The 24,335-nt window shown below is 36.6% G+C and overlaps 3 protein-coding genes across 3 annotated transcripts in view; 1 reads left to right on the top strand and 2 right to left on the bottom strand.

Annotated features, from left to right (window-relative positions):
- Positions 1 to 1,404: 1,404 nt before the first annotated feature.
- On the bottom strand, positions 1,405 to 6,850 carry LOC107103559 (ubiquitin-conjugating enzyme E2 N). Its single transcript, XM_015403300.1, has 4 exons — positions 6,727 to 6,850; positions 3,600 to 3,846; positions 3,312 to 3,452; positions 1,405 to 2,449 (listed from the first exon to the last, which is right to left on the bottom strand). Exons 1-4 carry the CDS (start codon positions 6,754 to 6,756, stop codon positions 2,403 to 2,405), a joined length of 465 nt encoding a protein of 154 aa, XP_015258786.1. The 5' UTR covers positions 6,757 to 6,850; the 3' UTR covers positions 1,405 to 2,402.
- Positions 6,851 to 8,418: 1,568 nt separating this feature from the next.
- On the top strand, positions 8,419 to 11,877 carry LOC107103881 (complement C1q tumor necrosis factor-related protein 4-like). The gene is made up of 2 exons (XM_015403735.1): positions 8,419 to 8,495; positions 9,683 to 11,877. Exons 1-2 carry the CDS (start codon positions 8,465 to 8,467, stop codon positions 10,747 to 10,749), a joined length of 1,098 nt encoding a protein of 365 aa, XP_015259221.1. The 5' UTR covers positions 8,419 to 8,464; the 3' UTR covers positions 10,750 to 11,877.
- Positions 11,878 to 13,978: 2,101 nt separating this feature from the next.
- Positions 13,979 to 24,335, bottom strand: part of nr1h4 (nuclear receptor subfamily 1 group H member 4) — a 14,654-nt gene continuing 4,297 nt past the window's right edge. The window contains exons 3-9 of the mRNA XM_015403723.1: positions 20,139 to 20,279; positions 19,256 to 19,398; positions 19,055 to 19,153; positions 18,859 to 18,958; positions 17,381 to 17,527; positions 14,535 to 14,648; positions 13,979 to 14,438 (exon numbers count right to left, since the gene is read on the bottom strand). Of these exons, the coding sequence (XP_015259209.1) occupies positions 14,200 to 14,438; positions 14,535 to 14,648; positions 17,381 to 17,527; positions 18,859 to 18,958; positions 19,055 to 19,153; positions 19,256 to 19,398; positions 20,139 to 20,279 (983 nt within the window). The 3' untranslated portion in view covers positions 13,979 to 14,199. The remainder of the gene's footprint in view (positions 14,439 to 14,534; positions 14,649 to 17,380; positions 17,528 to 18,858; positions 18,959 to 19,054; positions 19,154 to 19,255; positions 19,399 to 20,138; positions 20,280 to 24,335) is intronic.

The raw sequence follows: 24,335 nt of genomic DNA, 5'->3' as shown, positions 1-24,335 counted from the left end.
CAATGTTAATTTCCATTCTATTAACTTTCCTATATAACCTGTATTCCATTATTCTACACATTTCATTATGTCAAATATTTTTAGATATTTGATATGATTTTCATATACATAGAACAGGAGGTTTCATTAGATGTAAACTAAGTGAAGTTAACACAATTCTTAAAATGTTTCAGAATTTCACTTTTTGAAAATATATGCTGAAAAATGGAGGATTAATTTGTTCATAAGAACGGACAGATGTCAAAATGGATCAAAACCTGCTCATAAGTTAATTTCTATCAGTTATGGATAAAAGATCTTTACCATGCACAAAAAATGACTCAGAACACATTTTATTAACCTTTTGCACACCATAAATAGTCAAGTATTTCTGCAAGTTTTCAGTTTTAAGACTTTCCTAAATCATTTTTAACATAGTTTATAATTAGACCAAAAACAAAAACACCTAAGTTATTATAGTCAAAGCTTCTTTTTTTTCTATTATCTGTCAAATGTTGTATAAAACAAACAAACAAAAAAACTCACTTTCACACATGAACATGATTTCTGGTATTCCAAAAAAGAAACCAAGTCCCTCTATTGGTTTAAAGCAGGGATGTTAGCAAGTCACAGTTCAGTGACTCGCTCTAGTGGTAGAGGACAGTGTTTACACACTAACATTAAACAATCAGCACCATGCTGTAATATGTTGGGTTTCTAACAGGAGTTGCCAGAATCAGAACCAGAACATTCTAAAATAATGGAAATAATTTCCATCTTTTTAATTCAGATTTCTTTTGACCATTTTAAATGTAGTGTACCTTAGCCCCTAGAACCCTACGGACCCACAGGTGGGTCCAGCTGCTACGTGACCTCGTAATTTTAACAAACCCCCAGTATTGATGTAAAAAACACATTTGGCAGTTTGGTGACATTTTTGGATAAATGTGCCAAAATGGCCTCTCCGCCTAAGAAATTTCTCACTAATACCATTCTAAAATAAATATGATTCATCTGATTGAGTCCAAATTTGGTATATTTTTACACATTTAGATTTAAAAGTCTGTACTACTTTTTTGTGCTATAAATAATATTTTGGTAGTGTGTTGCAATGTTTATTTCAAAGAAAATTTTGGCGAGGTTCAAAAAATGCAAAATATTTTGTATTTTGTCCCTAATATTTCAGGCAGGGTCAAAGCTACAATGGTGCTGACACCAGAAAACCATTCTATGACATCTTACCTTTACAGACGTACCAAAAGTTTCTTCTTAAATCTAATACCTGTGAGGCTATAAGTGATTTACTTTTGTGTGTTTTTGTCAGGCAGAAATTTATTTATACGCCCTTAGGGTGTAAGAGGTTAGAAAACCCAAATTCAGGTGTGAAATTATGTCCCTTTAAGAATCACAAAGGTCTCTTTTTTTAATCAACAGTTTATTTACAGAACATAAAACTATGCAGGTGAACGTTTTCGTAGCATTTTGAGCAGCAAACTGCCTCTTCAGAGTTATAAAGAATTTACACTTTGAACTGAACAGAGACCGATCACAGCAGTTTGGACTCAGAGCCGTCGCTGATCTGTTTGGAGTTTGATCCATGGACAATACATCATCTCAATGCCACCCAGGAAGCTTCTCCTCCCATCAAATCACAGGACATCTCATGGCTCAATGGAACCACCCCTTTGTGAAATAAATATGGGATGGGAGCAGGCAAACAACTGAGCCTCGTAGAGCCACAATGGAAGAAAAAGCACAAGAGTAGTGAGTAGAGGCAGAGTGGGACAATTTAATAGAAAAAAAAATCTGTCATAACTCTATGTATGAAAAATAAGGAAAGGTCCATACTCTCCATCGCTACTTCTCACCATCCAGAGGCTTACAGTACATCCAAGTTAACACAGAGACGTTTAAATGACAGTGGCAGGCTCAGTTTTTAGTTCCATTACAGTGCAGCTAATGAAACAGAGATCTACACAGGATAAATTCCTCTACGCGAGTGTATACAGAGGGCTTTTAGTTGTAGTTAGATGCTTTTATTAAACAAAGATCGACACAATAAAATTAAAAGAAACATTAAAAAAAAGGAACATCATCTTCCACATCTAGCCAACCTCTCAACCCCACCACAGCCAAACGCCCTAAGAAATGTTAAGGCTCCCATGTTCGGACAAAGAAAGCCAGGTGAGTAGATCTAAATCCTCTGCCCATGCATTTGAATAGTAGTGAGTTAGACATAGACGAGTCATTCAGCACTAGTGTGCATTGAGATCACAGAATATCAGCAGTTGTTTTCACAGACATATTTATATATAAAAAATAAAAGACTGTGTCCTTTAAATACAAATGGAGCCAGAGCGGGTCTTGGCAGCACATACATTTGTGTTCACTTGACTTTCACTTTTGTCTCCAGTGAGGTTACTTTACACTTCATTTTTGTTTCCAGCATAAAGCCTGGTCCATGTCTTTGCTGTAAAGAGAAAAACACCAAGTATGAATTAGAATTGAACAACGTTATTCATCAGACAGTAAGTTCTCCTCAAGTATTTTGAATAGAAAGCAACAAAAATACATCTAGAAAGGTTTATATAAAAAAAATGGTTCTACTACTCAAACTTTTATATATCTTATCAGACTGCAATATATTTCATTTACATTGCATATGATAGAACTACAAAGCAAATGAAAAACAAATCTGAAGAGATATCTTTGTTTGTATTTAGTGCAGACTAGTCAATTATCCCTGATTAGAATATAGTAAACTAGCTTTTAAAAGTTACTTTATTTGAAAACCTAAATTTACTTAAAAATGTCATATCAGTATAAATCTGTCCTGTAAAGGTCTCAAAGGTTTCGTAGTAAACAGTGAAAAAATCCCATTTATGTTTATTGGATAAACTCACTGATCGGGGTTCAGACAGCAGATCAGGAGATTTAAAGGATGGTGTCAACAGAAGCTTCTCATGTTAATTGCAGCGACAAACAAATGAACCGGTGAGGGACTTTCACACGCCCACTTTACCAACACAGGTGAACATTTAGGGAACTGATGTGGAGATAGTGGTCTTTTCTAAGTACCTGATCCATAAGCTAGGTGGAATATTAATTTACAGTTTGAGATCAAACTAGTCTTTGTACTTTGTTTTCTTCCTTTTTAATTGCTAATAATTGTGTGTAATGTCTATGTATGCCACGTCACATCCAAATTCCCCCCACTGCAGGACAATAAAGGAATTATTACTTATGTTTTAAATAATTTTTTCACTGTCTAGCTTTATCTTTTTTTTGTTTTTTTGTTAAACAAAAGGCAAAACCATCTCCGGTTCTCTCACCTGTCTCTATGGCTTCAGCTTCATTGGACTTCCACTTCTCCGCAACATCATTTGCTAGGGGATCATCAGGATTGGGTGCACTTAGCAAAGCCTGGATCGATAGCAGCACTGTTCGAATCTGCAGAGCTGGGGACCATTTATCTGAAAATTGGATCAAAGACCAGTGAAAATGATAAATATCATCACCTTTCCAGTAAAAAAGGAGTTGACTTGAAAGTCTTGGCTGCAGTGAGAATGACAAACACTTTAAGCAAGAGGAATTGATTTGTTCAAATGTGGCCAGCCCACCTTTCAAAATGTCCAGACATATTCTTCCCAACTTATCCACATTGGGATGATATATTTTTGTCATGAAGCGTACTTTAGGAGCTGCCATGGGGTATTCTTCAGGTAAAAACAGTTCAAGCTTAAAGGTGCCTCCCTCGAACGGTGAGTCCTGAGGTCCAGCAATGACTACATGAAAGTAGCGCGCATTGCCTTCATCTGGCTCAGCCTTGATGCCTGGTACAGGCTCTGCAAGCAAGCGCTGGGTTTCCTGGTGATGAAAACAAAACAGACATACATTCACATACAGCTACATGATGGGAGGATAACAGCACTGCAGTATTATTGAATAAACCCCACATTATGGCTAAAAATTACCGCTTTGCTCGCCATATTTTTGTGTTTAGTTGTAATAGTTTTGCTTTAGGCAGATTATAAATGAGCTAATTATTTAACGGTGATCAAGCAAAAAAGTGAAACGAGATGTTAGAAAAGAGAGGCTGCGCATGATTACTTTCGCACCAAACTGTAAAACTGTCAGGAAGCCAATGCAACAAAATCTGCATATCCGTCTTCATTTTCTTAAAAGTTTCAAACAATCATAGATGCTCTTTTCTTTACACCCATGTGTGTTGCCATAACTTAGAGGCACCACTGAATTGACCTCTAAATTTGCTTTGCATCAGGAATGAAAACTCTCTGTAATGTATTGTTCATTAGTGAATCCTCTGGTGTTTCCATACAAAAAAAAAAATCACCAACCATTGTAGCTGTCTGAAACGCAAGTTTAACTAGAATGAAAGGGGCAAAATATAATGGATAAAATTATCAGCCAATAAAGTCACAGCCACTTGCAACTCCTGTTTTCCCCATCTTTTTTCCTCTGTGTGAGTGAGATTCCTGAAATGTTTCAGATAACCCACAGACAAAACCATGCAGTGAAAACACAGACAGAAGAGAGGCACCCTGCCCCAGTCACACGGCTCGGGGGGCTCAAGGGCTCGGGCCAGTGAGTACCGTTCCCAGCCCTTCTGCCTTTTCCCACCAACTTTAGGCAGCCAATTTGCTTCTTTACGCACCTCTAAAATTTTTGCTTATCACAAAAACCCCTGGCTCACTATTAAATTACTTTTATTTGGAAAAGAAATATGGGTTCAACAAACAAAAAAGTAATAGCTAAATGGTAAAAAAAAAACGTTTTAATGACACATTTTTACATGAGAAATAGAGAATCAAATAAACAACATATTTGGTTCATAAAAAATGTACTTATAGGCAACTTGAATAATGAATCACATTATAGCAACATATAATGTGTCAAAAATGGTATCAAAACATTTCTTTCAATGTTTCCTGAATTTTGTGACTATGTAGTTATAAAAAATATTGATAGTAGTAATTAGGGCTGGGTGATTAATTGGTCTGAACAATTAAACAAACTTATTGTCTATAAAGATTTAATTTTTAGAAAACCGTGATTTTTTTTCTCCAATCCAATCCTTATCCTTCAATAGCTCAGACTGACATCAGTTCAGCCCTTTTTGTTATGTGTACTTATGACTATTTAACTGCGCCATACCACCAGCTGCAAACACTTAGTGTGTGTTATTTTTTATTGTTTGTTGTGAAACATGATTGTCTTACAGCATGTGTTTAAATTAAGTTGTCATTTAAATAAAGGCCACCTCCCAGTACAGATGATTGAAATAAAAGCTTATTTGTGAAAGTAAAAGAGCGTCATTTCTCATTTTTATTATGAAATGTAAAGAAAAATAATCTGAGATTATCTTTTTCTAGCCATATCATCTAGCATTAATAGTATTATATCAACATTTAACAGGAGATTGATACATAGTTAACAGCTGTAAGGACATTGGAAAATGTTTTTACATTCAAACTTGATTTTTACTTATTTATCAATCTTAAGGAATTAACATGAGAATTGATTCCGAATTGGAAAATCCAGTTTTTTAACAAAGCCTTAGCTGCCATGTTGATAGAAAATCTTATAAAGGTGATATAATAATAGGCAGTTATGGCAATTACATCAGTTCCCATTAATACAATTTTATGTTCCTCTAATCAGTGCTTCTAGTTTTCTCTGTAATCTTTATGTATTTTGGGCACTGTCATCTATGTCGTGTGATTATCTACTGCTAAGAGACTCCATCCAACAGGCTAAAATTGCAATATTATTAAATTTTAAATATAATTCCTTACATTTAAAGCAGACATATTTCACATTGAGTATAATTAATCTGTTCTTTAACACAACTTTAATAGTTTGAAGAAGGTAGACCAAAAGAAACGTCGCCAAGCTTCTTATGTTTTGAAATTTTAACAATACATCACTATAGATTAATAAAATTTGCACTTTGGATAAATGTGTCCAAAGTTTAAGTAAATGCATGATTGTTAATTAATGGAAGAGAAAATTTTAAATTTAATTCAACTCCATCAGGAAAAACAAGACATTTTCTTGATCATCTGAGTTTATTAAAAAGCAAACGTGAGACAGGATTAAGTTTGCATTTACACATTTTCTCAAGCCTTATCCAGTCCAGGACAACATCAAAATCCTGTACTTTTCTAAGATTTATTATGTTTCCAGGTTTCCATTTGATAGAAATACGATCGTAACGCTAAAATGTGAGACGTTCGTTTGTAATTAAATGAACAGCTATAAAGTTTACAACAAATTACTGCATTACATACTTGATAAAACGGTTGCTCATATACATAGTTCATTTTTTCAGTCATAATAAGGATAATGAATGAATAATGAATCCGCTGCTTTCGCTAAGAAGCTATCAATCAGCTAGTTAGCTAGCAGGTTTATTCAGTGATCCTGTCAAATACAAAAATACATCTGGAAACGAGAACGGGTTTGAAAAATTAACGTAGACAGATAGAGTCAGGCCTATGACATACTGGTCACTCATATTTTCAGCCTCTAAATGCTGTGTGAATCGCTGTATCTGGGCACAGAAAAGAAACGGAAGTTTATCACAGCAACACTAGCTTAATTTATGCTAACGGTTGAACACGAAACTGTGCCGCGAGCAAAATAAAAACGAGATTTGATTATGAATTACTTTTTATGTATAACTGTAAAACATGTTTTTTTTTTTTTTTTATTGCAAATAAGTACCTTAATAATCCTGCGGGGCAGTCCTGCCATTTCGTCTTAAATATGGGTTTCTAGCTCTCAGTACCTCCTTCCCTCTTTGGTTGGCATTGACAGCAAACAAACCACTTCCGGGTTCTTGCGTGATGACGCCGAAAGCAAAAGAGCTGGTACGTCAAATAGAGGCGCTGTATAACGAATAAAGGTAGATAATAAAAGTTTTCATGCCTCGATTAAGTTACTGGAGAACAAGAAGGCCTTACATTTTTCAGACTTGATAGCAGTATACTTTAGCTAAACCCCTGTTTGTGTGTTTTTTTTAAATTTAATTTAACATTTCTTTCCCATTCTTTAGTTTTATGGTTCTTTTTCTGAAAGAAAACTTTTATGGATGACATATGTTCAATTGTTCGTTTCTGCTTTTGTGAAAGTGTTTTTTTGGATTTATGAAAATAGAACTTAAGAAAAAAAAGATACCAAAATTGAAACGTTCCCCAACAAAAGTAACATAAACCATGAATGCATGTAAAAAAAATTAAATAAATAATAAAACTTTAATGTGTCATTTTAATTCGGAAGACGTTCAATTCAGTCAAGTTTTTAACTAATTCCAACAGATTAATGTTTAATAATGTATACATATGTTTGGCCTCATGGGCGGTTCTAGACAGGGGGCAACGGGGGGCAGGGTTCCCCTGTTTTGGCCCCTGTACTGAAGACAAAATACTAAAAGTTCTAATGATGATATGAGCTGGAAGAGACATGGTTACTGATAGATCCTTTGGATCTATTTCATTGTTTTTCTTTAAAAATAAATCTGTTTTACTTATTCTTTAAAAAATAATAGGGTGATAGCTTCATTCAGTGGTATTCAGATAGCATCCAAGTTTTCATCTGATGTGGGGTTTTTTTCGAAACAAATTTAAAAAAATACTCAAATTCTCAAACTTTTTACAGTTGAAATTATCGTTTTTTCTTGAGTTCTAATTCTGATTTTATTGAAAATAGCAATTTTGCCTTAAATTAAGTCAAAAATATGTAAAATTCCTAAATTATGAATGTATAGACCTAATATTCAAAATAATAGCTTTATTTAACTTTTAGAGGGTTTTTTTTCTCGCTATGCTAAGGGATTTTTATTTTGATTTTAACGATAATCCAAAGGAACATTTTCCAGCCAAAAATACTTTTTTCGGTTGGAAGACATAGAATTTTGATTAAACCTAACTAAATGGAAATTTTACTTGCAGCTCTCTTAATATATTCAAATCCCTTGCCCTGTTTTTTTGTTTGATGCCTTTCTGTGCCCCCATGAAAACAACCTTTTTTTATAGCAACATTTTGTTTTAGTATATAATTTCGCCATATCTGAAGAGCCTTTTCTTTATTGCAATTAACAAAACGTAACCTTATTTTACTGATATAATAGTACTTTCAATCATTTTCTGTTCAAACATTCTAGTGATGTTTTGTTGTTTGTTTTGTTTTTCCAGGGAATGTAAGATTTTCAGTCTTGTTTAACACATGCGGTAGACCAAACAATGATACGTTAGACCTAACAATTCTACAAGCAAACAAGTCTGCAGAGCTCAGCTGCTACTATTTTATGACAGAGCATAGTAGCAATAAATCAGAGGGAGGATTGGAGCTCCTCCTCCAAACATTTCTGCCTAGACAAAATCTTTGTCCACTGGATGTCAGTTACATTAACAGAGCAGGATACGCAGCAGCTCAAACAAATCTGACTAAGATTTAGTCCGCCATGTCAAGTCTGTGCCAACTTACCTCAGCAGGTGGGTTTAATGCTTTTGTTCGATCTTCAGTTGGTTATATAATCATATATATCTACTTTTTATAAGAATTATCTTTAAAAGAAAAGGGAAATAAGTAAAATATATTTTATTGTCTTAGTTTATGTTATTTTTATCAAATACTTTAGGTTTATTGTAAAAAAATATGTTTCTGCCTTCTATTTTTATTATATTTCAAGGAGCTCTGTGTGTGTTAATACACAATGTGTTAATATTTTTAAGTTAAAAATATTCATAGATTACACTAAAAGATTAAAAGGTCTTAGACTGAAAGGCTTTTTTACATTAGCGCCCTGGATTTTTAGTGCAGAAACAGAGTGAAATGCATATGTGCGATGGTTATATGGTACCTTACAACGCTCTTATTTTTGGTCTTTATCTTCATTCAGATTTTGTTTAGGCAGTCTTCACTACAAAAATATTATGACCTTTTAGTAATTTGCCTTTAAAGAACAGTGTTCTAAAGAACAAACTTTAAATGAACATTTTAGGCACATTGTGGAACACTGTGAAGTTGAAATGCTGGAAGGAAATTAAGAATTTTTCTTTCTTTCTGCAAAAGATGAGGAAGAACAGCAGAGTACAAAATGTCAAAACTCTTTTATTTTCAACTCAGACATTAAAGTACAGCTGTGTGTATTTTCATGCACTCTACACAATTAGATGATACTATTGTGTCCATTGCATTTATGATTCTGTCTATACATATTTTGCGACAACTTTGTAAAGCCTTTGAAATTCTCCATTGTTCTGCACACACAGCAACAGATGGACCAGCACCTAATGCAGGCCTTTTTTTCCCGGTGCACAAGGAAAACAGAAACGTTAGCCACATTACAGGCGCTACTGCTCACATTGAGCACTCTGATTTAATGTCAACAGTGTGGCCAGACTTCCTTATAATGTTTTAATACAGGAGATGAGCCGTGTGGCCAGTCGAAGGTAATGGTATAACAGCTCACAGTACACCCAGAAGTGGGGAAGCAAATTTCTGGTTCCAAGAAATACCCATTTTTATACAAAAAAGATTTTATGTTGTACAAAAAAACTTCAAAACATCATTAATTGCTTGATATTTTTCACCAGTTAGACCTTTTTATCCTGGTGTTTTCTATTGTCTAATTTTATTAAATCCTGTTCTTTTTTTTTTTTTTTCTTTTTTTTTTTAGCTTCCTGGAGGTCACACTTACACTTGGGATGTTTCCTCATTCTTATCCTGATCATTGGAGGAGCTTCATCTCTTTATGGGCCTGCTTTGACGACGGGCCTGGGCTCCGCCTTCTCGGCCGCTCAGACCAGCAGCGTTGTGGGAGGCAAGCAGAAAGCAGTGACTTTCAACAAGCTTATGGTCAACACAGGAAGGGACTTTAATCCAGATACCGGCCACTTCCGCTGTCGCATCCCTGGGGCTTATTATTTTTCTTTTTCTGTGGGGAAGTTCCCTGGAAAACTGCTCTCTGTCATCCTGGTGAAGAATGGGGAGGAGGTGCAAGCCATGGCCTATGATGACTACCGCAGGATAGGCAGGAAAGTCCAAAGCCAGAGTGTGATGATCAGTTTGAAGCAAATGGACACTGTGTGGTTGCTTCTACAGCAGAGTCCCCAGTATGCGGTGTACAGCACTGCTGGTCCTTACATCACCTTCTCTGGTTATCTGGTTTACCCAAAGCTTCAGCTGATCAGTTATATCAGCAACCACCTTTCCTCTCCAGCTCTGTCTCACCTCAACTGCCCACCTCAGGCTGACCCCCGGAGCAGAGATCCGGCTGTTGAGCAACAACGCTCAGCCTTCTCAGTGGCTCGCACATCAACGTTTGTGGGTCAGAGTGGCGGGCACCAAAACAAACTTCCCCTCACTTTTGATGTGGAATTTGTCAACATAGGGGGCCACTTCAACAAAACTTCAGGTCTTTTCACCTGTTACTTCCCTGGAGTGTATTTTTTTGCTTTCACAGTGGGGAAACACCCTCGTAAGGCTGTCTCTGTAAAGCTGATGACCGGGAGCGGGCAGGTCCAGGCGATGGTGTTTGACGAAGACACGTCAAAGAGAAGAGAGATGCAGAGCCAGAGCTTAATGCTGCAACTTGACAGGGGGGAAACAGTATGGCTGTACAGTCAGCAGGACAAACGCTACGCTGTTTACAGCAACCAGGGAAGGTACACCACATTCTCTGGCTTCCTGGTCTACCCCACTGCAGAAATAACCCCAAACAACCTGGACAGATCCCACCTATAATAAGCTGTCAATAATGCTGTCTGTAGTTACTAACTAGTTCTGTAGGTTAAATATGTAAGTTAAATGGAAACACTAACTATATTGCCAAAAGCTTTATCTCTGCTTCATTGACTCACATTTGAGCTTATTTGACATCAAATTCTTAATCCAAAGAGTTCAATACAATATTGGTTCACCCTTAGCAGCTATGGTTAGTTTAAACTCTTCTGGAAAAGTTGTGCATAAGGCTTAAGGAGTGTTATAATGTCATTTCTATGGCAATTCTTCCAGAAGCACAAAGGCCTGGCTCTGTCTCCACTCTAAATCACCCCAAAGCTGTTCTCTTTGGTTGAGGCCAGGACTCTGAGCAGGCCATTTACCGTAATCTCATCCGTACCACACTCTCCTATGCATTTCTTTATGTACCTTGCCTAGTGTACTGCGGCACAATAAAGAGGAATGGTCCATCTTTAAATTGTTCTACCAAAGTCCAAAGCCTGGAGGATGGAATTGATTTATATCACTAGAGCTTAGGGGCTAAATCTAGCTCCTGAAAAACAACCTTACAAAAATATCCCCAGAAACTCATACTTTAATTTGCCAGAAAGAGATGCGCTTCTTATCATTTCAGATTAAGAGCCTCCATCAATCAATAAATCAAGCAAAGGTTTGCTTTGCATCTGACGCTTTATATTGCAGAATACCCATACCTCAAAGCTCTCCTCACTGTTCCTGAGCTAATCTGACGGCCACATTGAGGCTGGAGGACCTCTGTGCACCATGCACACCAGCATTCCTTTTTTTCCTGCCAGTTGATGTGGCCTATGACTTGGTGGATGAGTTACTGTCATTCCCAATTGCTTCCATTTTGTTGCATCACTGAGAGCTGATGTTGGAATATTAAAAAGCGAATTACATTCGACACTGAAATTCAATCACTTAGAGCGACTATTCTGACATAAATGTTTGTAGATGCTGCACACCAAGGACCATGAAGTGGTTGCTACACCTGATTTAAATTATTTGTATGAGTGAACAAATACTCTTTGAAATGTAGTGTCTAAGATGAGTTTGTGGAGTTTTTTTGTGGTTTATTCCACCAGATGGTGCTAGAAGACAGGATTACCCCGGCAGCTTCTGCCAGTTAAAATACCCAATATGTTCCTATATACCTATATTTGTGCATTTATAACTCATACAACTGCTTTTTGTTAATGTAAAAGTGATAATTGTGTGGTCAAAATAAGACTGTAAAGATGTTTATTTAGGTAAAACTGCAATCACACCATGTTCATATTGTGGTCTCTTTATGTGTTTTGTATGAACAAACACCCAAACAGCCCCTTAAAATAAAAAGTGGTCAAATGCTTAAAATTACGGGCTTGCAAATGTATGTATATTTTTGATACACCTTAAAAATTAAAAGCCTTTTACCTCTGAGTTAATTGAAAAAGGAGCTTATGATTTTGAATTAGGAAAAAAACAGTGCGTGGTTTTCACTGTTAGGTGGAATATGCCTTAACAAAATCCACTGCAGCAAACAGTGCCGTGATCTGTAATAGCCTCATTTGGTTTTGTTAAAATAGATGAAAAAATAAAAAATGCTTTTGTTTTTTAGTTTGGGGCAGAGAGGGTGATCAGAGTTAATGCAAAGATGATGGAGTTAAATACAGCTTAGTCCTGGAAGACTGTGAAGGCTTTAGAATGGCCAGAGGCCAAAAATCCTTCAGGAGGTGCAGTGGCATTACTCTACATAACAGCTAATCTATTTACTGAGAATATCAAGACATCTTAATGTGCGCAAGACATCTTAATGTGAGGGAACTCTAGATTAACAAGCATTTTCATGGATGTGTGATCTATTTGCAGTCTAACCAAATCTAAGCTTGTATTTACTATTGGGCAAGGACTAAAACACCTGGAATTGGTTCAGGATGATGTGGGGGCACATGGCAGCATTTGGTGCTCACAAACTAAAATAATTGGTACTTGTACATCAGCCTCTGAGGATCTCAAACAACAGAGAAGAAGTCACTTTTTATAATCACCTTTCCTAAGCTGTCAGTATGGGCTCAGCAATTGCTAAACGTAGAAACGAAATTGCTGCGTTACTAACACTGCATTATTAAAAAAGATTTTTTTTCTCCTCTATATAGGTTATTTTAGGCTGGTCATCATTCGGAGCTTAAAGGGCTGAACATTGTCAGATTCTGCTCCTTCGCTAATTTCTTGGTGTAAGCTTTTTGTCTCTGTAAGGTAGTTCATCTGGATTGGAGTAGTCTGTAATTCAAAGCGAGCAACATTTACATCTAAAACACCAGCTATAAATAATACACCAGCAGTGGCAAAATACTCAGCCTACAGAAGACTGCTTGTTCAATTCAGGTTATTTATATTGCAAGGGATAAATGTTCAATGTAGTATATTGAAAACAAGCCTAAAGTGATACAAGTAAAAAAGAAAGTAGGTAAAAAAAGGAATAAAAAAAAAAAGGTTGAAAAGTGTTCAAAGGTTATATTATATCATTTTTATTGGCAATTAAAAAATTGTCTGCTATGGTGTTTTCCTGCCTCTCACATTTAGACTCTGGAGATAGGCAACGATACAACCGGATGGATGGATGGATGGATGGATGGATGGATGGATGGATGGATGTATGGATGGATGGATGGATGGATGGATGGATGGATGGATGGATGGATGTATGGATGGATGGATGGATGGATGGATGGATGGATGGATGGATGGATGGATGGATGGATGGATGGATGGATGGATGGTGTTTTCCTTTCACAAGAGTGTTCTTGCTGTTACCATGTTAACTACAACCATAAATAAGAGATAATACGTTCTCAAAGATTAAATAAAGGATTTATTTCATAAAGGAAATAAATAATTCAGCAGTTGATTATGGTTCAAAAGGATTATTCTAACCTAATCCAATTACATTTTAAAGTTCCACATATACCACATGAAAAAGGGTATGTTTCTGTATAATTGCTGTTATTAATGTGTCCTGTCGTACTGTATGACAAAGGCCATAAATACACTCTTCTCTCTAAACGTCAATTATTGAGGCGGATACATAAAATATACATTTCTAAGTATAAAATAAAAATGAGGCCATCATGAAACTAATCTCTTGCAACATGCTTTTTTTTTTTTTTTTTTTTTACAATTTCCAGTGTTTGAACTGCTTTGACTCATCAATTTGTTTCATAAAATAATCTGAAAAAAGAGAAAAGGGTATTTTAAATTTCAGCTTTTAAGCCAAATGATAATAATACAAGTTGAACATGAAAAAAATCGTTTATAACATACAAATATTACCATATGTTTTGCATAAAGTCATGCACAAGCAAAGCAATATGGCTGTTTAGGAACTAAATCCCCCAGTATGAAGTGGCTCGATGAAGCCTTAGAGCTGGAATGTCCGTTTCTTCTTCCCAGACTCCTTCACTGCACAGTGCGTCACTGCACATCCCAGATTTCACAGAGCAGTGGGGTGAATTTGTGGTCATTTACTCTCCAGGAAGTGAGCATTTCTGCGTGGTAGTGGTTGAGTGTCCGCAGCTCTGTCAGTCGGCCGAGGAGGCGGGCAAAGTACTGGGGCTCCTGTGGATGCTGCAGGACACACAGCTTCTTCAGCAGATTCACCATGGGCTCCTGCAGTCGCTCCACTGCCTGCTGGTCCTTCACATACGGCCGGTCTGGAGGGGAATACAGTGAACTCTGATTGTACCAAGAGCTTTAAAGAAGTGTAGATATCAAAATGCAAACATGCCTCACAAGAAAAGATCCCTCACCTGGTGTGAGGATAGTTATTGCGGTGAGGAGAGCCTGTTCCTCCAGAACCATGTGGAGTTCACCAACACTTTTGTAAAAATTAAACAAGGGTGTGATGAATTCTTCTGATATACCTGCAAAAACAAATATTTTTAATGTAAATTTTTACCAATCAATGATTGAAAAGTGTGTTTTTTAAATGTTAAGCATTCAAGTATTTCCTTAACTTACTAATTTACTACATTTAATATATGCATAAATTAAACAACAGTTTAATCTAAACAGATGATCAACTTCATACAAAAGCACAGGAACAAATGTTACATTTAAGGGTCAATTCTGAACAATATACATTTGCTTGGAGAGACTAATAGAACATCCTAATCCTCCTTTTAAAATACCTTTAAAGCAGAAAATAGGACTTTGACTCCGACTTTCTAAGCCAGAAATGTAACTTATGTAAACTGATGATAATGTACTACATACTGTATTACACAGACAGATTTCCAACACAGGAACCACAGATTGGATTGTTTTCTTGATTAAAAATACTATTTTAACAGGAAGGTGTTAAAGATAATCTTTGCAACATAAGTGCATAAGTTAAATGAAAGTAAGAAGGGGGAGATTGGTGGACTAGTGGTTAGGGCATTGCGCTTGGAATCCAGAGGTTCTGAGTTTGAGCCCCACTCCCACAGACTGCCTGAGCAAAGACCCTTAACCCCACACTGCTTCCTGGGTGACACACAATGGCAGCCGACTGCTCCCCAAGGGGATGGGTTAAATGCAGAAGGTGAATTTTCTTGCACTGTACTTGTGACAGTGTAATGACAAAAAAAAAAAAAAACACAGGAAAGAAGTCTGTATGTTTCTTTATCTACCAAAAACTACCTCTCAGTGAGAAGCCTATTTCATTCAAACATTGTAACCATCGTGACTAGAAATTAAAATTCAGGGAAGAATGATCTTAAAACTGAAGGAAAATACAGTATATGATGAAGCTAGTGTTGTCCAAGCTTACATCCACCATGGACAACACCTGTCACCACCTGCACCAGACTAAAGAGGAGCTGAGCAGCTCCTTTAGTGAAAGGCTCTTCCTGTTTGTAAAAAGAAGAACTACTGCAGGTCATTCCTCCCTGCTGCCATAAGACTTTACAATACGGCACTATAACTGCAATAACTTGTGCAATCACTAATGTGCAATCACTATTTAATACCCTGTGCAATAATCCGTTCAATAATCCTGTTAAATAACAGACTTCAGCTGTTATAGTTATCTCACTACCTCACTGTTGTTCTTTACCTGGTACGACTTTAATGAACAACGTCAAATACATATGTGAATAAGTAACCTTAAATCTCGGCCTTACTTCTTTGTTTCATGATCCACTATATATATGTGGACACACTATATATGCCCCCATACACCTTTTCCAACTTTTGGCACCTTCTTTTGACGATTGAGCCAATGTGGCAAGTGAATTTCTCCACTGTGAGATCAATAAAATCTATCTTATCTTATCTTATTCTATCTTATCTTATCTTATCTTATCCTTTCCTATCTTAGAACAGATTGCTCAAGCCAAGAATCAACAGCCAGACCATCTGGGTTTGATGGTCTGGCTGATATGGTTCCTCTAGAGCAGATTCTCTAGAGAAAGAATTCGAGAAGAAAATTCCTCAGACACCAGATCATGACCTTAAGTTCAAGCATACTTAATTTTCCTAACAGGATGATGATTTAAAGCTCATCAGCAAGTTTATAACTGCACGGCTCAGAAACAGTAAAAGAGAAAAAGGAAGATGAAAGGTTTTAAAATAAATGGTTCATTAAACTTTGCCGTCCTAAACAGCGCGTTGAACTAACTTCCTGTTTAATGTTTGGAAGCTGTTGAGGCTCATCCGGCAAACTGAGTTTCTCTGTCTGCCTTGAGACATCATTATCATCACCCTCATCATCATCATCATAGAGCTTTCAGAAATGCCAGTGGGCCTCTGAGGGAAAGAGGAGCACAATGGCACTTTTGATGTTGTGATAAGAAACAATAGACTTTTCAGACAGCTTGCTGCCTTATTCTCCCTGACTGGCCTTTAGTGTGAATATCTCTCATCCCCACCATTCACTCAGGAGCAGTGCTGAGGGACTCACTGACAAACACAAATACTTCTGCCATCACGGCTGCTGTCAACGTGGTTGACATGTTGACACTTCACATACATATCAATGCTCCTTAAAACCAGCAGATGAGAAAAAGGAGGCTATTGGTATAAATGGAGAGGCAGTGTGTGGCTTGTTATAAGTTAATCCAGTTGGCTAAAAAGAGGCTGGGTTGGCTGTTCTTCACCTGAAGCGACTCAGGCATACCTGAGCAGAGTGAAACTGAACCCACTGAAGGTACATGTACGTGTAACCTACACCCAGTTTGGGATCAGTAGGTGAGTGCACATCTCTCCACTGCATCACACCGATCAAATATTAAACAAGAATCCAACCAGATTAGGCCAGACTTAACCTGACAGAACAAAAGACTGAGGAACTCATGACATTCAGCAGAACTTACTGTGTATATTTGTTTTTACAGTTAAGCCCAAAACAATTCAAAGATCTGAGAAGAATCTCCTAAACATTTCAGGCATTTTTCTCCTGAATAGAAGTGATATTATTGATTTGAAGTGAATAAGCCACATGCCCAAATTAAATCAGCTAATCAATAGTTTAATGTTTAAAATGCTCCATTTAACTAATGTGCTGTCAAATACTTCTTTAGACTGAGTCAGAACCTCTTTACAATAGAAAAGAAGTAGTTGGGTTTTTTTATTCGACGGAATTGAGCTTTGCCTATTCTATAGTGAGTAAACTCACCACTCTTGCGTATCCTCTCCTCTAAAACTTCAGTGTGTCCTTTTGGCATCTTCCTGCTGAAAACTTGAGCTGAACGCAGAAACATGGCTTCCACAGCTGAACCCTTCAGCAGAGCGATCTGATCTTCATGATCCAGAGACAGAAAACCTACAAAACAAATACCGACCTTTTCACTTTTCTGTCAGAGTTAAATGTTTTAAAATCAGAAAAAAAACCTCCTTCACCTCAAAACCCTCTTTAGCATGGTAAAATAAGACTGATTCTGTTTTTTTAACAGCTGAGTTCAGTTTTCTTGGGTGAACCTCATTGCCAGGTCTGTAGATTTAAGATAATTCTGTAATAAAAGTTAGGTAAAAGAAAAAAACACTCCATCTCAAACATAATCCATTGCAGAGTAGGATAACTCATTCAGTGACAAACTATTGCATCCCAAATATACAAATGAGCATCTCTGCAGCTCCGTCCTTTCAGATGCTGTTATCTAAAACCTTCACGCCTTCCAAGAGCCAAGTGTTTCTACACAGGTTCTTGATCTGAACAAGAATAGGGTGCATTATTATTGTTAATCCTAAAGTTTGTCTTAACCTGAATATGTATTACCAATGGCTGCACAGTTTTCTATCCCTCTCTCGTCTCTTGAATATAGTGGATATGAGATTTTTTGTTTGTTTGTTTTATACTATACTATACTACTTTTATACTATACTACTTTTTTATTTCTTGTATCTTCTGTCTTCCCAAGTCTTCCCACTGTGGGGTTAGGAATCCAGTTTGTGTGGTCTGCTGTTGTGGTTGTTTGTGTGCTTTTACTCCCTCCACCATCAGGTGGTGCCCTGTCCTCGTTTGCCGTCCTTCACACCTGCGGCTCGTTGGATCGTTTTCTGGAGGAGTATTTGAGCAGTGGACTGTCACTACCTCAAAGCCAGAGTGTTTGCCAGTTTTGGGAAGCTTTTCTGTGTTACAGGATACCTGGACCTTCTCTCCCCTGAAAGGAAAATACCGAGTTACACTGAGCAGGGGAAAACCTCCACATGTTCTGTTCAAGTACCCATCGGAAATCCGAGTGACAGTCCACTTCATTACTCCTCCGGGTCCAACGCTTGTCTAACCTGTCCGCCCTCCAATGTGTGCACCCTTCTCTGGAATTACCACACAGTCTGGATTCAAGGACTAACAAGGCCCCCCTCAAACTTCCGGGTCACGGCTCACTGAGTCCCAGATCCAACTTCTTTTACTCCTTCAATAAACCAGTTAAACCTTTGCCTTGTTCTCTGAGTGGTTACTCTGCATGTGGGTCAGATTCCTAACAGATCATGACAGTGGGACGATGATGGTATTTTTTATCCATGTTAAAAATTCCCAGAAAGCACTCTGACTCAAAGAAACTAGAGAATAGATGAGCACCTAACACAAAGTATTTCTGCTTTTTCTCAGAACTGTAAAATTGTGTTTTTAGCAAAAGACATTTTCTTCATTACCTGGAATATTCTTCGTGAACTCCACCAAAACCTGAACTTGGCTTGTTGCGATTTCAGTCAAGAGGAGAAAGTTTTCCTCTGTACTGTACTGGTCTTGTAGCTAGGGGAAAGAGCATAATAAATAATAAATTAATTGTTTTTTCTAATGGATTCCATATTAATTTAATAATTCACTATCAGGCTGAACAAATCTTACCAGCTGTTTGGTAACATCCTGGGGGATTTGATGTTTGTTGTAAGCTTCTACAATGAGCTTCATGAGTGCTTCTTGCTCTTTAGTGATTTCCACCTTTTCCTTAATTTCAAACAAATACAAAATTATTATATATTTTTTACAATTTCTCTAATTGACTAAAACTGCCTTGCCTACAGTAAGGAAATGATGCATCGTGTTTACCTTTGACAGTTTGGTGGTTGAGGTGACCTGCTTGTTGTCCATGTTTTCTGCCCCCTCTGTCTCATCTCCAGTCGACCGTCCCGGGGAGGTCTTGGTGTTCTTACGGAGCCTTTTGGATTTACACTGGATCTCTGTCAGCAAACCTGTTGGCAACAATTTATTTTTTAGTTTCTGTGTTAAATGTCTCACAGGTTTTTATCCAAAGCAGCTTTTTACAACCTAAAAACAAAAACATTTGATTAGACCCGTAATGAAACGACCTCTTAAAATCTAAGGCAAAGGCAGGAATTTATGCAACATCCCTGTACTTAACGATATTTTTACCATTAAATTCAATCATTTTTGCACATATTTAAATAAATAAATAAAATTCTGATTATACCTTAAGAGAGAGAAAAAAATAATCTTTTTATTTTTTTCCTGCCTAATTAGTTAAGCTCTTACTGTGGGAACAGATAGTATCACGAAGGCCTTCCATGCTGCAATATTGATCATGGCTGTCCTAAAGTATTTATGAGCAACAGGAGTCCAGTTTATCTTTCACTGCTTTTGTGCTGTCATCTACTAAAACTGGTTTCTGCAACTATACCAGTTGCCAGGCAGAAAGATGAACAACCGCTTTAATGACCACTGGTTAATGTGACTTCTTCTAGTGTGAACCTTTTTGTTTGCCTGCTTCTATTCTAAGGAGCAAAAGAAAAGCTGGTCGTGTTGTATGATAGAAGAGACATATAATATCCCAGGATGATCAGATAGACCCTGTCAGAATGGAGAATGAGGATTCGCCTCGGACACGAGCTCAGGATTCTTCCCATCAGTCAGTACCACGTCTGCATGTATAAATACGCTTAAAGAAACTCTCCAGACATGCAGCGATACTCACACTCTGCCAGCATGCCCATCTCTTTGCATTTTCTCAGCCTGCACTCCTGGCATTTCCTGCGCATGTACATGTCCATCTCACAGTTGCCACCACTCTTGCATTTGTACACGGCGTTCTTTGTTATGCTTCGTCTGAAGAAACCTGAACATAAGAGCAGGACAGTCACATTGCTCAATTATTTGCATTCATTGCTTTTAGTTTAAAGTAAGAGAAAAAAACTGAAAACTACTGATTATATATATATATATATATATATATATATATATATATATATATATATATATATATATATATATATATATATATATATATACCCTAATTCTTTGAATTAATTTACTGCAAGTAAGTATTTTATCAGCTTGTTTTAAAATCAGTTTATGAACCATACTAAATCACACATTTTAAAGTTCTCGAACAAGTAACTCTTCTGATTAGACATAAGCGAGACGTTTTGCTTTGTTCTGTAATCCAAGGATAACAGAGACAATTTTTTTTTAAAGCTGCTGTCTTGCCTGTTGTTCTTGTATTTATTCAACATGGACTTTCTTTTCTTATAAATTTTAAAAGTAAAGTATGATCTTAGTGTTTCATTTAGTTCTTGGTCAGATCCTCATGTCATCAACACTGGTTTGTTTCCATCTTTTCTTATTGTCATTAACTATTTTGTGTTTCATCTGGACCTGGGCTTTTTTTTTTTTTTTAAGTTTTTGACCTTCTGGGTCTTGTTCATTACAGTTTTTTGACATAATGTGTTTCTAAGTAAATATATGGGAACCGAAACCTGAGAAATACTTCTGATTTCTTTCTTAAATGCAGTGAGCTTGTGCACAGGAGGCAAGTATAACGATAAGCTGAGATTGAGGTTCTGACTTTCAGGATAAACGGAGTCTCAAGATTATATGCTTGCTGTCTGACTCAAGCACAAAAAAATATTTTCTGTTAAACTATTTAAAATAAACATTCATGTATTCTATACAGTCAATGATCTAACAAGCACGCAAGCTTTTTGTGCTGTATTGCCAATGAATTTGTTCCACTATTTTAATGGCAAGAATTATGAAATATGCTGAATTTGGAACATAGATAGATGAGATAGAAGACGGATGGATAGACTTTCATTATCTAGAACTCTATAATAACGTCATACTGTATACTTCCAGCAAACAATCCACAAATCCATGATTTTTGGCTGTATTTTTGTTCTGAAGAAACAAGTGAATATATCTGAATATTCATTAGTTCATAACCTCTTGTGACCGTGATTGGTTAAGTATTTATTTAAAACTCGTGAAATGCTTAAATTAGGAAGGAGCGTCCTTTAAAAGTTTGTAGGAGTCTGTGTTTTTTATATTGAGATATTTCACAAACAAAAAAAATGCAACTGTTTTTGGGATCTACTTAATCATATTTTATTAAACTAACTAAATATGATCAAGTAAATGGCAAAAACGTTTTCATTATTTTTCAGGGCATGTAATTTGTTTAAAAAATAATGTCAGGAACATTAATAATAGGATTACAGCTAATCTTAGTACTGTAATCAGCTGACATATTTTCTACTATTGCTCGCAAATATTATTTTTCATTCAGCATTCAAAACTTAACTCAAAGTTCGATTAAATCCATTCGGATTGGTGTTAATTTTAACACTTAAAGTGTTACTTTAACACTGGAAGATTTAGTGTGAATCTGTGAAAATGCACAATCTTGTATTTCACCTGTTCCCCTGTCTAAAGGTATTCCAATCTTTAGCCTCCATCAAGCAGTTGATCTATATAATATAGTTAGACTCACCAAAAATAGTAACATATTTGGACTCATTAACTTTGGGACAGTGACTGGACATTCTGACACCATTAACCACAAAGAAACACAGCGAAGAGACAGCACTCGGGTTACTCTTGCATTGTGTAGGAGTAAGGTGAGAAGGAATCCAATCGGGGCGCAATTACCACGCAGATCTGAGTCTATTCTCAGTGAAACTGCGGCACAGGTCAGCTGCCACACTCCTGGCATTGTCCAGCATGGCAGTGTGGAATTACACTCACATCCCTTCAGCCTGCTGTTCGCCAGGAATCCCGCTGGATTCACCTTGTAATAAAAGCACAGGGAGGGGCTGCCGAAGGTCACAATGGTGCTTTCAGCCAGTTAATAATTTGTAAACGGAAAACGACTCATAAAGTGCTCACTCCCACTCTTATGTACAGTCATTGAGTTTTTTCTCTTGAACGCAGCACCAGTCGGTCAGAGTTGAAACTAACCAATGTTGTGGAATAGATTGGTTTATTATCTTTCATTCGTGAGTAATTAAAAATTCTCTCAGCAGCATTTAGTTAACACTGTCCAGGTATTTCTAAGCTGCTTTTTTTTTTTTTTTTTTTTATACTCATACACGATAAAACAATCAGGGCGATGGGGAACTAAAGGGATGGGAACACTGAGTTCTGGATAGAGCATCTGCTTTTTTTTTTTTTTTTTTTATCTTTAACTCCCTTTTAAATGTGCGGCATTATTAAAAGGATCCGAATTATTTTGTCCTGGATAGAAAAGTCCTTAAAAATGTTTTACATGTTGCATAACTCTGGCAGCTGTTGTCTCATGCACACAAAAGATTCTTATCCACATGTTTGTATGGTAGAAAAAAAAAAGCAGTCCTGTCATTAACAGGTTCTAAAGGTCTATGGAGATGAAAACAGACATTTCCGATGCGGGGCAAATGTCGCTGAGCTTTTAGGTATATCATAACTGCCTTCAACTGGACTTTAAACAAACTTTAGCCAGTTCTGAGAAATGCAGTGCTTTGCCAAAGTCTTATACTTTGTGAATTATTTCCACACTTTGTCACCTTTGAGATGTGTAAAGTATTTTTTCAAGAATTTAGGCGAAAGATCAACACTACAGCAAGTAATTTGCTTGTTTTCAGTTTTTTACAGCTAAAGATCTCTCTGTTAAGTTCTCAGAGGTTTGCCAGAGAACATTAATGAATCAACAGAAGACTAAAAGAGGGACAATGTAAGAGAAAATACAGGTAAAGTCCAAAGTGGGGTTTGACATGAAAATGCAACATAAAACATTTTCATCACTGTTGAAAAATCTTTAAATGTATCAAGGAGCTCTCTTCAATCATTTGTCTGACCTTGAAATACAGCGGCAGCGCTACAGGTCCATGTAGACACGAGTGCCACCTAAATTGATAGGCTGGACAAGCTGAGCATTAATCAGAGACACTGGAGGAGCTGCAGAGAATCACAGCTTAGGTAACAATGATGTAGTCTAAACAACTTGTAAACATGCGCTCCACATAACTGGCCTGCTAGCAACGTGAAAAGGAGAAACCCAATGTTGAACGAAAACCAGAAAAAATACTTGTTCGCCACAAGACATGTGAAATATGTTAAAGGACATAAAAACTGAAGGTTATGGCCTTGAGGTTAGGACATGGCAAAGCACTATTTCTGACAGGAAAGTAGCTTTGCAGGCTCTGCTTAAAACATCTACCTCATGATTAGAATTGGTAGTGGCAGTGTAATGCTGTGGGGATGCTATTCTTCCGGGACAAAATTGATGGGAAGATGAATATAGCTAAACTTGGGATGGGCATAGACAAATAATCTCTAAGAGGCTACTTAACATTTGATATTTACAAGGCTGGTACTAAGGCTGCCATAGGGGGTGCTCTGAAGAATTTATTGGGTTATTTCTAAGATGACTACGAAATTCCAACTTCAAAGTTTTAATATCTATGAAAATATTAAAGTCATAATTTAACCACACTCTAAGATCAGTTATGCAGTTCAGATACATAAGTATGGAAAGGTTGTGTTTACGCACCACTACAACAAGCAATTTTACTAAATATGTTGTGATAATATTTTGTGTGATAGTATTTTAAAATAACAGTCTCAACAACGGTCATTTGAAGACTAGAGTTATTTGAAGTAGCTAAGAAATTTAAGATATTATATCAAATAATATTCATGTATTAAAAACTGCTGTAAAAGTTCAGTCCTAAATCCAATAAATAATCTGTATAAATCTGTTGCTCACAGATGCTTTTCATCCAATCTGAAGGAATTAAGTGTCTCTGAACATCAGTCTTCACTCGCTTTAAAGAGTGAGGAGAAACACTGGTTCATTTATATTATATATATCTATCTATATCTATATCTATATATAGATATATATATATCTATATAT

This window comes from Cyprinodon variegatus, unplaced genomic scaffold (genome assembly GCF_000732505.1).
Source record: "Cyprinodon variegatus isolate N-32 unplaced genomic scaffold, C_variegatus-1.0 Scaffold35, whole genome shotgun sequence".
NCBI classification, from domain to species: domain Eukaryota; kingdom Metazoa; phylum Chordata; class Actinopteri; order Cyprinodontiformes; family Cyprinodontidae; genus Cyprinodon; species Cyprinodon variegatus.
This window is presented reverse-complemented; position numbering and strand designations above follow the sequence as displayed.